The sequence below is a fragment of the Callorhinus ursinus genome, unplaced genomic scaffold, assembly GCF_003265705.2.
Source record: "Callorhinus ursinus isolate GAN/ISIS: 27379988/994484 unplaced genomic scaffold, GSC_fseal_2.0 scaffold76, whole genome shotgun sequence".
NCBI classification, from domain to species: Eukaryota; Metazoa; Chordata; class Mammalia; order Carnivora; family Otariidae; genus Callorhinus; species Callorhinus ursinus.
The window spans coordinates 2,843,624-2,859,575 of NW_027397138.1; the positions used below are offsets into that span (position 1 = coordinate 2,843,624).

Sequence of the window (15,952 nt, forward strand, 5' to 3'; positions counted from 1 at the left end):
CTGTACAGGGTAGTTTTCCAGAGCCCAGAGCGAAATGGAAAAGAAAGGAAAGTAGATCTGGAGGGTAAAATGGAAGGCAACGGAGAACATTATCAGGTACATAGTATTTTGCTTGCCACATAGATAGTTATTATAATCACTGCAATACAGGAAATACACAGACCAGGTTTCAAATTCTAGTTCCATCTTTGGGGGTTGGGGAACATAATTCCAGAGGCTTTTTTTTGAAATATTCAAAGTTTATAAGTATAAACTTTCTAAACATTTCATAAATATGTTTCAGTCTGCTTATTGTCAAGAGGATTTTTTCCACTGACACTGTTTTGTATGCTCAGTTGTACATGTTGCAAGTACAAGTTTAACAGTGTTGCTCCAAATTACTGGGGAAGTCTGGGAATAAATATAATTCTGTCAACCAGTTCTTCAATTTGAACTTCCTTTTTCTCTGGAGTGTTTCTCTTCTCTAGAGAGACTTCCTCAGGTCAGTTAGTGAAACAAATAGCATTTCAATTCAATGCTTTTTAAAAAATATTTTATTTATTTATTTGAGACAGAGAGAGATTGAGCACAAGCAGGGGGAGTGGTAGGCAGAGGGAGAAGCAGACTCCCTGCTGAGCAGGGAGCTGAATGTGGGAATTGATGTGGGGCTCGATGTGGGGCTCAATCAAAGGACTCTGGGATCATGACCTGAGCCGAAGGCAGATGCTTCACTGACTAAGCTGCTCAGGTGCCCCATCCATGCTTTTAATAAAAGCCATGTTGTGTGGAGAATTTAGCTTTTCCTATTCCAAATGAAAAAAAAGAAAGACTTATAATTTATGATTGGTGATGAAATTCTGCACATAAATAAAAAAGGTATGGAGTGGTGGTTGGGTAAATTAATATGTTTTAAACATGTTTCTTTTGGGTCAGGAATTCTTAATGAGAAGGTTCCTTCTTATTTTGACTATAAAACTTCAAAGGACTTTTTAGAAAATCTGCTTCATTCAGTCTTTCCCAGTCATTAAAAATTTAGGTTCTGCAACTGTTGTCTCTCTAGTCATAGGGCTGATTGGCCTTAAATACAACTACAGAAAGGGGCGTCTGAGTGGCTCAGTCAGTTAAGCATCTGACTCTTGGTTTCAGCTCAGGTCATGATCTCAGCGTCATGGGATCCAGCCCTGAGTTGGGCTCTGTGCTCAGCACAGAGTCTGTTTGTCCCTCTCCCTCTGCTCCTTCCCTTGCTCTTTCTTTCTCTCTCTCTCTAAAATAAATAAATAAAATCTTTAAAAAGAAAACCCAACTACACATGGGGAAAACATAGGAATATAGAGATAATACACTTCACATTATAGATGACTTTTGGGATGCTTGACTTAATAAAAATTAGTAACTGGCAGGGACCAGTTTTAAGATATATGGGAGATCGAAAGAGCTTTGTCTAAGCTCTATACAAAGAGTTCTGTTTATTTCTCATGTTCCTTTCCTTAGAAAGCTGTAGAGGAATGCTCTATCAAAATTAAGGAGTAAACCTAGAAATAAGGAGACTTGGGATCCAAGAAACCAGGGATTTAACCCAGGAGAGAGGAATCCTGAGAGGATGCCAAAGGGAAGTTCCCATATCACAGTTGTACTGAAGGCTGAGGAGAGCACTTAGTCCAAACTGGAGGACAGAAGTTACCAGGAAGGGGTACTCCACAGAAACAAAAACAAAACAAAACAAAACAAAACATCGATAAAAGAAATATAGGTACAGCGCACCATTTTCCTTGGCAGTGAAAAGCACACGCGAGCCATAATACTAAAAAAAAAAAATATGACTTTAATGGAGAATGTGTTACGACTCTGAAGATGTGGCTGGAGTGGGGAGAAACATTCTGTATGAAGTTGATGTAAAAGACTAAGTTCTCACTTTCATATTTGAGAGACCATAGTTTCTAAAACTGAAAAATTAATAGTGCTGCAAGTATGTTATTTAGAAATATGGAGATAAATACCAAATGAAACTACCAAAAATGTTCAGAGTGGTTGCCACTTGAAAAGGGGGACAGAACTTGTTTCTTGCTATGTCTTATTTGATTCTTTAAATACACAATAAAAATAAATATTAAATTTAAAAAAGAAAAAGCCCTTTCACTTGATTGACAGTTTGGTTAGATACAGAATTCTAAGCTGGACATGTTTTCCTTCAGAAGTTGTAATGCAATGCTCCATTATCCTCTAGCTTCTGATGTTGCTACTGAATTTTAGTATGGAATTGAATGTGAGCCCCCTCCCTTTTATTTTTTTCATTTCAGGAAGATTTTAGGATATTCCTATTATGCTCAGTGGTCTAAAATTTTATGATGGTATGTCTTGGCACAGTTCTGTTTCATCTGTTGCATTGGTCACTCAATGGATTCTTCTAATCAAATGTCCTTCAACTCAGAATTTCTGTTGTATTATTACTTTGATTTTTTTTCCTTTTTCCTGTTAGCTCTTAAATTTCTGAATTAAGATCTTAGATCTGCTGGATGGATCCTTTAATTTTCTTATTTTTTCCATTTTCCCTCCTTTTTGTCTCTTTGATCTACTTTCTGTTCCCTAACCATTTCTTTTTCTATGGCATTCTATTCTTGTTTTATGTTTATTCATGTTTATGTCATCATGTTTCCTAAGCTCATTAACAGAAAAGAAGTCATTTAAGCAGATATTATTTAAAAGATGGTGAGAAGCTTGTCTCTATATCCACTGAGAACATAAGGGAGTAAAATAGCCTTAAGACACATAATGAGTAATATTTTACATAGAGGGGAATCAAAGTAGGGTGGACATCCAGGATTTGGTATGCTCATCTTCTCCTTTTGAAAACTGTTCCCCTTTCCACACTGTCATCCACATGGTTCTATCAGTACCTACCATGATGTATGACTTTCTCTGCCACTCACTTGATTAGTCTGGGGTAGGGAACTGATCCAACGTGATTTAATCACAATTTTTCTCTGGAAAAATTTTAAATTGGAACGGAGAAAAAGCAACCAGTATTTTTCTGGGCACCTAAACCATAAGATATAGAAATTGGCAGTTCTTGGGAACCATGTTTGCTGCCAGATGAACCTGAGAAGCAGTGGAATTCTGCAGCAAAAACTAGCACAGATGCACAAGCAGCTGCACAGAGAAAGGCAATTAATGGAAAAGGAGATAGAGTCTCAGAGGCATCAGGATCCGCTGTTCCTGAGCGAAGTCACATCTCTGTCCTAGGGATCTCAATATCCTCATTAAATTCTCCTTTTGGCTTAAGCTGGTTTGAGTTGGCCTCTCTCTCCATGGTAACAAAACCTTCCTAACTAACACACTCAGTTTATTTGATGCTTTCTATGAACTAGGCAGTGTATTAATGCTTTATAAACTTTATCTCATTGAACCTCTCTGAGGTTGGTAAAATTATTTTACACATGAAGAAATTTTACAACTCCAACTGCTGTATAATAGACGCCACTATCTAGATGTCCCCTGGTGTAAATCAGCATGTCAAAAACACACCACTTCTCCATCTATAAAATGGGGAAAGCGGAAAGTTTTCCCATAAAATGGGAAAAACTGCTCTTTTTCCTACAGACACCTAACTAACTCCTTCTTACCTTGAAGTGCCAGCTTAAATGTGCTCAGAGGAGACTGTCCTGCCTCCCCAATCTCAAGTAGGTTCCTCAATAACACCTTCTTTCCTTCTCCCACAATGTAATCACACAGTATTTTGTTTAGTTCTTTTCGTTTGCACTCTCCTGTGTGAGACAATGAAATCCAGGATGGCGGGGCCTATACTAATGTTGTCTGCCATTGTAGCCCCTGCATCTAGCACTGTCCCTGGCACATGGAAATGGCTCCGTAAAACGTGTTTGGAGACATTAAATATTTCTAAATATTTAATATTTTCTTTTATGTATCTATAAGGCTAGAGTCAACAACTTTCAACACCTATTCTTGAGGGAGTAGTAACATGCAGGGCACTCTGCCAGGCCCTAACTGAGCCAAAGACACAGACGAAGATATGACTTCTCTCCTGCAGGGGTTCACAGTAGAGCATGAGACTCAAGCAATTATAATACCAGGGGAGAAGATTTATAACAGAGATATAAACAAAGTGTCATAGTTACAAGGGAGGAAATAATCGGGATATAATCCAGGAAGTTAAAGTGAGGAAAGGAAAGAAAGGAGTTGCCAGGGTTGCCATTCAAATGGTTAGATTCTTTATGTCTCTATCCTATACAGCTTTTCCCCATAACTCTTCCAATTTATAAGACCTGGAGTAGAAGTGACAGTAAGGATCTTCGCAAGTAGTGGTATATGAAAACTGTAATTTTCTTGAATCTTAAAAATCATCTCTATCATTTGCCTTATCTCCATATCACTCTGCAAAGACTGAGTGAGACGGAGTCTAGCTGCTTGCCTCAGCCCAGGATTCTTCAGAAAAGCCCAGGCCTGTATTACAGGTCAGGGCTTTTTTTTTTTTTTTTTTTTTTCCCCTCCCAGATCTGCTTTCCTGATTCTGAGATTAGAGGACAATGGCTTTGATCCCTTTTAGCACTCAAAGAATAATGCTCCTGTGTCACAACACTGTCCCAAGTATTCTCATTTACAGTGGGTAGTTTTGCGGACAATTACCCGTCTAATGCTTGTTTTCTCTCCCACTCACCTCTAACCTAGTGCTCCATCAATGCAGATTAGGGACTATTCCTCTAGCCATGATCTAGAATAGAATTCTTCTTTCTCTATCTTCCCTACATCTATATTACTTGTCAGGGACATATCAAATCTTTCTTTGGGGTTTGTTTGTGGATATGTGTGAGTGATTGGGGTTGATGTGAGGGAAAACAAATGGTTTTGGCAAATCATCATTATCGCTAGTAAAACATACAAAGGATGCAACAGGAGGAAATATGTAGCTATTATGTAACTGTGTGCCTTTTTAATCTCAGAATTTTAAATATTTAATACCGTCACTATGTACTTATATCAGTGGTCTTAGAAATTAGACTCCCCCCTCAAAAAAGACTTACCTAAAAAGGCCCCATTGAAATGGAACAGACCAACAGAAAAAGTCTAGTGTTCCAACTTTAAAGAATTATGAAATGAAAAAAAAAGAATTTTCAAAATTAAGATATTTTCCTTTCAAACCAAAAGCTTGCTTCATCTATTGATTCATCAAATATTAATTGGTACACACCTGAAAGGTCAGTTTTGTATGTTGGTTGAGAGCCCCAGCTCTGGCTGCTGATAGAATTCCATCTTTCCCATTTATTAGATCACCGTCCTTGGGCGAGTTACTTAGCTTTGTGTGCTTAGTTCCCTCATCTGTAAAATGGATATAAATATTAGAATTATCTCACAGGATTGTCATCAGAATCATATATATAGTGCTTAAGAATATTTGACACCACATCAGTATAATTATTCTTACCCTTAATTTTCTTTCAGCCCTGAGGTGAATGTCAAGTATTTTTGGAGGGCACTCCAAAATTCCTTGAAGTGAAACTATTTGATTAAATTAAATCCTAAATGTGAGTGCATCCTGTATCTCTCTAAATAGGGACACAGAAAGATGGATAACCAAGGAACAGTCAGAACTCCAACACGGATAGGGGACAATCCCCTCCTCCTCTGCGTTCTCCCAGGTGCCTTACAGAATGCTAAAGCCTTGCAAATAGATGCGCTCCTCAAATTTAAGTTCGTGGTCACCTTTAAAGTCCTCCGGGGAACTACAGGCCTGGGTCCCCGCCAGCTCTAATGTCCCATCCGGTGATCCCAAGGCGCCCCCTTCTCTCAGGTTATCCCGCCCTCCTCCGTCCCGCCTTCCCTCACTCGGGTCTCCTGCCCTGATGCCGCTTGCCCGCAGCACCCCGCGAGCCCCAGGGGGGCCCTGGCGCCCCAGCACCGCGGCCGGCCGGGCCGCGCCACTGCGCATGCTCCTCGCCGCGCCGGTGGGGTGCCTGGGGCCGGGAGGCGGGCGCTGGGCGTGGGTCGCGCTCGGCTGGGAAGGCCTCCGCCTGTCGCGGGCCACGCAGCGGCGGGAGAGCGCGCTCCGGGGCGGCGGCGTCCTGGAGACCTCCGAGAGATGGAAGCGGCGGCGCCGGCGGCGGCCGAGGCGGCGGGGCGCGAGGAGCTCGGTGGGTGCTGCGTGCCGGCCGGGGCGCGGGGCCGCGAGCCCGCGGGATGCGCCCGGACTTCGGGCCGGCGCTCGGCCTCGGCGGGGGAAGGCGGGTGCTGGCGCCGGGCCGCCGCCGTCCCTCCCCACGCGCGTGGCCCGGCCGCATCCGGGTTCGAGCGGCTGGTCGCCGGACCCGGACAGTCGCGGGTGGCTTTCCTGTGGCCACGGGGTGTTTCTGGGCGAGGTCCCTGGGGTCGTGGGTCTGGCACGGGTTTGAATTGAAAACCCAGCCGAGCAAACCTACCCGGAACCTGGGGTGAGCTGAGGCTCGGGAGGCGAGCGACCTCGGGACCGCACCCGCGCAGGACCCCGCTGACCAGGGAGCTGGGCAGGAGACAAGCGGGGCCTACAAAGGGCATCAAATGGGAGCGCGCGCACACGAGAGTGTGTGTGTGTGTGGGGGGGTTGGGGTTGGGGTGCGTTGTGTATGCACGTCAAAGGCTAGCGAGAGCCTGCTCTGTGACTCTCACCGTTTTCTCTAGTGATGCTTGAAGGCTTTCATGCGCCACAGCCTCATTCCGAGTCCCAGGTGAACCCTTCATTTACCCTGTGCCATCCCCGGAGTGGCAAGCGCGACGTGCCTACCAGACCGGACGCGACATACCTGTAGCTAGCTCACTTGCCCAAGTTTGTTTTCCTGCTCTCCTCTGATCTGGTCTCATCTTCCTGGTGACTGGGAGTGCAAAAACATTGTGGTTTCCTGCTGTCAAAAGGAAAACAAAAGCAAGGGTCAGGGTAGTCACGTCATTGTTCCGCCCAATTATATGCATTATATTTAGGAATATTTTTAATTCGATGCAGAATGATTAAATGATTTTTTAAAAATTGAGCTTTAAATAAAATCTTCAAAAAAAAATAAAAGTTGAGTTTTAAAGCAACATTTCATTATAGTAACTAATAGGTTGGCGTTCCTGTAATAATGGGCAGGGCACTCTGCCGGTAATTTCTTTCAGGTCATAATAATGGTAGAAATAAACTTAGCATTTTATTGACTGTTTACTCTGTGTCAAGCAGCACGCTAAGTGCTTTACATATGCATTGTTTCCTTTAATCTTTAACACAATTGGGTGAGGTAGATGCCATTATTATCCTCATTATAGTAATTTTAAGTTAATTAATGGCAGAACCCAGATATGAACCCAGGTTCATCTGACTGTTTTATGTTCACTAATAACACATCTCAGGATGTGGAGAAATGTGCATTCTCATGCATTGCTGGTAAGAGCAGTATAATGTATTTGTCCTTAAAAATGCACATATCCTTTGACCCAGCAATTTTACTTCTAGAAATATTTCCCAAGGAAGTAAGTCATGTAACACTTACATCAAGAGATGTTCACTACATTATTTGTAGTTGAGAAAATCTGATAACTATCTAAATGTCCAGTTAAAGGAAAATGTTTAGGTAAACTGTGATATAGCCATATAGTCATGTACTGAATAGCCATTAAAAGTAGTATGGGAGGATGTTTACCATATACATTTTTATTCACTGAGAAAAGGTTCCAAATTATTTCTTAAAAGTTATGTCTGTTCATTTAACACATATTCAGCAAGGTTCTCCTATGTGCCAGACACTGTTTTAGGCACTTGGGATATATCTGATACAGATCAAAATTCCTATTCTTGTGGGGCTTGTATTCTAGCAAGAGGAAGCAGACAATAAACAGTAAAGACAATCAGCTAGTTATATATTATGTTAAGTGAGAAGTGCTGTGGGAAAAAGGGCAGAGTAAGAGAAATCAGAAGTCGGTGGGGGCTGGGCAGTTCTAGTATAAAATGGTCAGGATGGATCATATGGAAGCGGTGAGGTTTGTGTAAAGACTTGGAAGAGATGAAGGGACTAGTCAAGTGGAAATCTGGGGAAAGACATTCCAGGCAGAAAGAACAGCTAGAGTAAAGACAAATAGCAAAGAGGCTAAGATGGCTGAAGTGGGGTGATCAAGGTGGTGATGAGGCCAGATTATGTAGGGTCTTGGAGGTCATGTAAAGACTTTGGCTTTTATTCTGAGAGAATGGGGAGCCATTCTCCCCCTGCTGCAGGGTATCTGACTTAAATTCTAAAAGGATTACACTGTAAGGGGCAGAGGTAGAAGCAGATGGGTATTTCTGAAATGCAAGAAAGAGATGTACCTGTTCCTCACAGAAGTATGCTTGTAGGAGCGGGAGTGGAGAGAAGTGGTTAGACTCTGGATATACTTGAATGTAGAACCAGCATGATTTCCTAACGGACTGGGTAAGAGTTGAGAGTGAAACAGGAAGCAAAGATGACTCCAGGGACCTGAGTATCTGGAAGAATGAAATTGCCATCAACTCGGATGTTATGGTGGTTTTATAGAATGTCTACAGATTTTTTGATGTTTGTCTCTTCAAGAGGAAGAACTTAATTTCTTCCTTTGGAATGTGGACTGGATTTAATAACTTGCTTCTAATGGATAGATGATGGTGGAAGTGATAATGTGTGACTTCAAAGCCAGATCCTAAAAGACAGTGTGCCTTGCTCTCTCTTTTTTGAATCACTCACTTGGGGGAAGCCAGCTGCCATGTTGTGAGGATACTCAAACAGATATTGAGTAGGCAATTAGATTTATTTCTAGAGTTAGTGAGAGGTCTGGTCTAGAGATAAAAATTTGGAAGTCATCAGCATGTAGATGGGACTGAATGAGAACATACAGGAGGTGAGTGTATTTGTGTATACTCTCAAATGTTACCAGTGGTTATTTCTGAGTGGTGAGGTAATTTTAATTTCAAAAATATTGCTTATTTACATATATTCTGATTTTCTACATGACCAAATATTATTTAATTTAAAAAGGATTTTTAAAAAATTGGATATCTATGTAAAAGACTGGTAGAGATGTTAAGATACAGGTTTCCTTAAGCTACACAAATAACCATTTGTGTAGCTTAAGAACTACACTTTATTTCATAGGTAGTGGGGACCTCTGGAAGGTTTCTTGCTGTGCATGTTTTTACCACTTCAGAAATGAATAAGATAGTCACTTTCCATCTTACATATATAAGTAGTTTGTAGATTTAGATAGCTACATTATGTTGTATTAAAAAAGAAATTATTTCTACTTTGTTTTAGTTTCTCCACTGTTAAAATATAAATGATTTCCTGTATTTTGCTATTATAAAAGTAATGTTTCTTTCTTCTTTTTTTTTTGCATTTTCCAGAGAAAGACAGTAAAAAGTACTCATGATCCCATTGTACATCTCTATCCTTGTTAACTTATTCCCTTTTTTTAAAAAAGATTTTATTTATTTATTTGAGAGAGAGACACAGCAAGAGAGGGAACACAAGCAGGGGGAGTGGGAGAGGGAGAGGCAGACTTCCCGAGGAGCAGGCAGCCCAATGCGGGGCTCAATCCCAAAACCCTGGGATCATGACCTGAGCCGAAGGCAGAAGCCTAACGACTGAGCCACCCAGGCACCCCAACTTATTCCCATTTTTTTTAAAGTAATTATTTATTTTAGAGCATGAGAGAAAGCTGGCAGGGGGAGAGGGAAAGAACCTCAAGTCAATTGGGTGCTGAGCGTGGAGCCTGACACAGGCTCACTCTCACGACCCTGAGATCATGATCTGAGCTGAAATCAAGAATTGGGTGCCTAACTGACTGAGCCACCCAGGCACCTCTTATTCCCATTTTTGATATATTTCCTTGCTTCCATTTTAAATTAACTTTTAAAAATATCACTGAATTCATACTGTGATTATCCAGCTTTCTCACGCTCAGCATGATATACTTTTCCCTGTTTCACTCGGACTTCAAAACTATAATTTAGTGTCAGTGTAATACTTTATAAAGTGGAGGTCCTGTAGTTAATTTAGCAATTTCCTGATTGTTGCACAGTTAGGTTGTTTCCAAATTTTCAACATAAATAATGTTTCAATCAACATCTTTGTGCAGAAATCCTTTTTTCCATTTCCTGGCTTGTCAGAAATGGAATTACTAGGTGAAAGGATAAACATTTTTAAGATTTCAAGACAATGCTAAATTAATGTGATTTTCTTTAATTCTAACTACAACTAGAAATTTAGGTTGATTTTAGGTTAGGAGATTGAGTTTGAGACAATTGTCTGGGCAGTATAGGAGATCATACACGTACTGCCTAATGTAAGAATGTTCCAGTTTTATGCACCATTAATGTATATGTATGGTATATCATATATGGTGTATAATATTGAATGAAACTAGTGTCTCTTATTCATATATAATTTTTCCATTTGTAAATAGAAATAACTGTGTTTAGGTAGTTTGATATCCATTGCTTAATAGAGTTTTATCTTATAAAACATTGTTAATTCTTACCTATAGTAATCACATAGCACTTTTTAGAACTGCCAATTCAGTACTTGGCTAAAAATTACAGCAAGACGTTGACAAATAATAGACTTTGTGTATAATGTAAATTTTGTATTTTGTATTTTGTAACTTCTAATTATGTTGCACAAAAGTTCTAATTTTATTCCAAACCTTCTTAACTTTGTTAAAGCTTCTACCATGTTAGATTTTTAAGTGTCTGTGTCTTCCTCTAGTCTCTAGTTCCTTCTGGCTGGCATAACACATTTTGTCTACTCAGTATTATAGCACAGTTTGTAGCTCATAAATGCTCATAATCACTAATTATTGGTGGTAAATTCACTAATTTCTTGTCAAAGATTTACATTTAAAATCCTGTGCAGCATAATTTGCTTCTAATATATCTTCGTGGGGGCGCCTGGGTGATGCAGTTGGTTAAGCATCTGATTCGGTTTCAGCTCAGGTCATGATCTCAGGGTCGTGACATTGAGCCCTGCAGTGGCTCTGTGCTGAGCACAGAGTCTTCTTAAGATTCTCTTTCCCTCTGCTCCTTCCCCTGGCAACCCTGTGCATGGGCATGCACTGTCTCTCAAGTAAAAATAAATAAATAAATCTTAAAAAAAAAAAAAAAAAATCTCCCAGAGCACTTGGGTGGCTCAGTAGGTTAAGCGTCTGACTTCGGCTCCGGTCAGGATCTCAGGGTCGTGGGATCCAGCCCCGTGTTGGGCTCCGTGCTCAGCAGGGAGTCTGCTTCTCCCTTTCCCCCTGCCCCTCCCCACTGCTTGTGTGCTCTCTCTCTCTCTCTCTCTCAAATAAATAAAAAAATCTTTAAAAAAATCTATCATTGTGTAGGAAGGGGAAGAAAACTAGGATTTATTGATGACCTACATGCCAAGGACTAGGCGCTGTGCTTCCTGAATGTTATCTCATTTCATTACCATAAAACCTCTGTGAGGTAGAAGTTACTCTCATTTACACATGAGAAGGTAGGCCCTGGTTAAAATACAAATCAGATCATATCACTCCTCTGCACAAAACTCTCTATTGCTGTGTTGTCCAATGGGATCATCTTTAGCTCCATGTGCATTTGAAATATGTTTTTTCCAAATTAAAATCTGCTGTAAGTGTAATACATGCTGGATTTCCAAGACTTAGTATGAAAAATAGAATGTAAAATGTCTGGTTAGCAAGTTTTTATGTTGATTGCATTTTGAAATGATAATATTTTGGATCTAATGAGTTACATAAGATGTATTAAATTAATTTTACCTATTGTTTTTCCCTCTTTAAAAATGTAAATAATAGAAAAAGTTAGGGGGAGCCTGGGTGGCTCAGTCATTAAGAGTCTGCCTTTGGCTCAGGTCATGATCCCAGGGTCCTGGGATCGAGCCCCGCATCGGGTTCCCTGTCAGCAGGAAGCCTGCTTCTCCCTCTCCCACTCCTCCTGCTTGTGTTCCCTCTCTCGCTGTGTCTCTCTCTGTCAAATAAATAAATAAAATCTTAAAAAAAGTTATGTCTGTGGCTCACGTTATATTTCTGCTGTACAGCACTGCTGTAGGTGGCTTTCCTGTCACTCAGAATGGTCTGCAAAGCGTGTACCATCTGCCCTCTGTTACCTCGGATCTCCTATACTCTCCTCTTTGTTCTCTCTGGTTACTCTGGCCTCCTTCCTACTTAAACACACCAGGCTCTCTACATCCTCAGAGCCTTTGCCTTTCTTGTTCCCACAGCCTAATTGCTTTTCCCCCAGATATCCACAGTATTCACCACCCTGTCCTCCTTCGGGTCTTCTTTAAAATCCTTCTTTCTTCATGAGGCCTAATTTGGCTCTCCTAACTAAAACTACAGGCTCTCCCTCCCAATCCCTATTTTCCTTCTGAATATTTAACCCTAGGATGCTCCCTATTTTACTTACTTATTGTCTCTTTCCTTTACTAGAATTTGAGCTCCACGAGGGCAAGAATTCCTGTTAGTTGTAGGAATTGCTTTATTCCTAGCATCTCAGAGTGCCTGACACATTTTGGGTGTTAAAATTTGTGGAACTGAACTGAAAAGGATGGCAACCTCTTGCACAAGTACATTCCATCAGAAGATACAGACCTTCTGTGATGGCGGGCTCCTGGCAGTAGATGTTGGGGAGACGCCGTGATGGCCCATTTGTAGAGGCTCTTGAGAAGGCTGTGGTGGGTTCATGTGCTTGCACAGCCCCCGCAGGGTGCGCTGCCGGCGGTGCTCATGTGCACAGGCTGTCTTGGTGCTCGCCACCGCTCTCTTCTCTGGCCAATCAAAAGGCAAGCCTTCAGAGTTTCTTGTGCCAAGAGAGGCAGCTCCTGTGTCTTACTCAGCTCAGGCTTTTAGAACAAAATACCCTCAGTTGGGCAACTTAAACCACAGACATTTCTTTCTCACGGTTCTGAGGGAGGGATATGTCCGAGAGCAAATGCCAGCTGATTCCGTTCCCGGTGAGAGCCCTCTTCCTGGTTTACCGATGACCGTCTTCTTGCTATGTCCTCACAGGGTAAGAAGGGTACTCTTCTTAGAAGGACACCTTAGGACTTTATCTAACCCCCATTACATGCCAAGGGCCCTACCTCCCAACACTATCCCACTGGGGGATAGGTTTTTCACGCATGAATTTTAGGGGGACACAAACATTCAGTGTAAAACATCCTACTAACTGCTCCCATATCCGCATCTTTCTGTTTTCTACAATGGAATGGTTCCAGGAGAGAAGAGGAACACAATTCTCCCTGCCTCTACCTCTCTGTCAGGGAGTGAACATTCAGAGGAGTGGGCAGTGGGAAGAGTGGTAGGAGATGAGATCAGAGAGGTAACAGTGACACGACAGTATGCAATAACCCAGGGAAGGACATGGTGAGTGGTGCTGCCTTCCTTGAACCTGAGCCAGAAACTGCTCACCAGGAAGGGATGGTGGTTCTTGACAAGACTGATTTGAAAACTTCAATCTTTTGCTTACAATTTTAGATGTCTGTTGTACCAAACTCAGTGGAGGCTTCAATCATTCCTTTTCAGTTACTTTTGCCAACTTTTTACTAGAATTTAAAATGTTAGTGGATCTCTGTTATTCTGTCTTCAGCTCTATTCTTCTCCGTACGATCTCTGAGTGACCTCATCCTGCCTTTTGATCCCAGCTATTTATTACCTGCATTCTGATATAATTCTGATATAAATCTTTACACTTAGCCCCAAATTTTCTCCTTCCAGACCCTGTTTCTAACTGCTCATTCAGGATATAATTTCAGGTTGCATGATTTAAAAAATTAAACTCATATTTCCTCTTAACATGCTGCTTTCTCTTTTATGCATTTATTTCTTCATTTGTTGAGCATCTACTATGTTCCAAATATTGAGGATACACTAACAGACAAGTCAGACATCACTGCTGTCTCTTCATGGAGAATGCAGACGAATAGAATGGGCCATTACAATACAGGGTATTACAGGAGGTTTATAGGGTGCTGTGGGGACACCCAGGGGGAGAGACTTAAGCCAGACTTGGGGTTAAGGAAGCTAATGAGAAATAGTGGTGTCTAAACGGAGGCCTGAAAGATGAGGAGGGAATAGTTAGACAAAGTAGTTATACAAAATTGGAAGGGAAGAACAGGGAATGGGAGAATAGAGTATGATTCAGGAGGGAACAACATACGTGAAGGCCAGAAGCAAGAGGAAAAAGGCCGCTTAGGGAAGAGAAATCAATCCCTATGGCAGAACTAAAGTCACCAGACTAGCTTAGATTCCCAGAACTAGTACTGGTAGGACTGAGATTCAACCCAGGCTTTTAAATGTGTGATCACGGGCGCCTGGGTAGCTCAGTCGTTAAGCGTCTGTCTTCGGCTCAGGTCATGATCCCAGGGTCCTGGGATCGAGCCCCACATTGGGCTCCCTGCTCCACGGGAAGTCTGCTTCTCCCTCTCCCACTCCCCCTGCTTGTGTTCCCTCTCTCGCTGTCTCTCTCTGTCAAATAAATAAATAAAATCTTAAAAAAAATTTGTGATCAGGGGCTCTGGACACACCACACTGTCTCCCTGTGTTTCCTTTCGCAGGGATATCAGCATCCATTCAGTTTTCTCCATAACAGTCACCTAGGAAGCGTCCTCTACTCCTTTATCTTCCACATCTAGTTGGTCAATGAGTCTTATTGTTTCTCTCCTTTCAGTAACCATTCTTTCCTCCTCAACCAAGTTAACTTAATTCAAGCCCTCACCAATCTCTTGCCTGTACTGTGTTCTGATTGGTCTTTCTGACGTTAATGCTGCTGTTTTTCCTATTGATCCTTGACACCGCTGCCAGTTAATGCTGCTGTTTTTCCTATTGATCCTTGACACCGCTGCCAAGGTGATACACCCAAATGCAGGTCTGATCATTTCAACTTGAATTCTTTCTCTGGCTTTTCACAGCTTATAGGATCAAGTCCAGAGTCCTTAGCACTGTTAGGAAAATCTTTTCAAGCTTTCCAGCTAATCTTTTGCCATATATATTTGCATTAAGTAACTCTAAAGTTAATCAAGGAGGTGCATATTCTCTAATCTGGAATGTCCCACTCATTCCCGTGGCTTATGCCAGTGCTAAAACCTCTCCTAAAGAATTCAAGAGTTAAATATAAGAAAACAATATTACTGCATTTTGCTATACTGTATGCCAAACTTTGGAACAAAAATACAGTTTCTCATCTTATATTTAAGTATTACCTGGAGCTTCTAAAAGTTATAAATGATTGGCCGACTCTATTAATAAATCTCATCCTCAGAAATCCAGGCTTCAGCGGGCTCTTACCATTTAAAGATGCAACTTCTTGGGTATGTAAGTATATCACTTTCCCGATATTTGTAGTTAGATGTCTTTTAATGTATTCTTTAGATTCAGTAACTATTTTGTATCATTCAAGCTAATATAATCAACCCTAAAACCTGATTTCTTCACCTACTCTTAGTTTACTTTATTTAATAGATATATATTTCTTAGTATGTAATGTTACCCAAAGAATATAGGCCAAACCGCAGAGAAAGTCTTAGAGAGTTATTTTTTTAAATGTAGTTTTTAAAAATACATTTAAGCATATACTTAGAACTTAGCTAATAATGTGTCACAACGCTTTAATGGTCGATTCGAGGGGCACTTGGGTGGCTCAGTCGGTTAAGCGTCTGCCTTCGGCTCAGGTCATGATCCCAGGGTCCTGGTGATTGAATCCCACATCGGGCTCCCTGCTCAGTGGGGAGTCTGCTTCTCCCTCTTCCTCTGGCTCTCTCCCCAGCTTGTACTCTTTCTCTCAAATAAATAAATAAAATCTTTTAAAAAAAATAATGGTTGATTCAAAAACAGTTTATAAATGTGTACTTCTTAAATTCCTAACATTGTTAAGAATTATTTTTATTTCAAATAGTTTCAACTTTAAAAAATTGACTCTTTAATCTCATTGTTACAGTTTGAGAAGTTTCCTGGAATTATTAAATTTTTATTAAGG

General features: G+C 41.1%; 2 protein-coding genes across 2 annotated transcripts in view; one reads left to right on the forward strand and one right to left on the reverse strand.

Annotated features, from left to right (window-relative positions):
- Positions 1–5,798, reverse strand: part of DEUP1 (deuterosome assembly protein 1) — a 196,766-nt gene extending 190,968 nt beyond the window's left edge. The window contains exons 1-2 of the mRNA XM_073887152.1: positions 5,417–5,798; positions 5,183–5,310 (exon numbers count right to left, since the gene is read on the reverse strand). The gene's annotated coding sequence lies outside the window, so the exon portion shown is untranslated. The remainder of the gene's footprint in view (positions 1–5,182; positions 5,311–5,416) is intronic.
- Positions 5,799–5,881: 83 nt separating this feature from the next.
- SLC36A4 (solute carrier family 36 member 4) overlaps positions 5,882–15,952 on the forward strand; it is a 51,421-nt gene continuing 41,350 nt past the window's right edge. Inside the window, exon 1 of the mRNA XM_025893775.2 lies at positions 5,882–6,122. Within this exon, the coding sequence (XP_025749560.1) occupies positions 6,071–6,122 (52 nt within the window). The 5' untranslated portion in view covers positions 5,882–6,070. The remainder of the gene's footprint in view (positions 6,123–15,952) is intronic.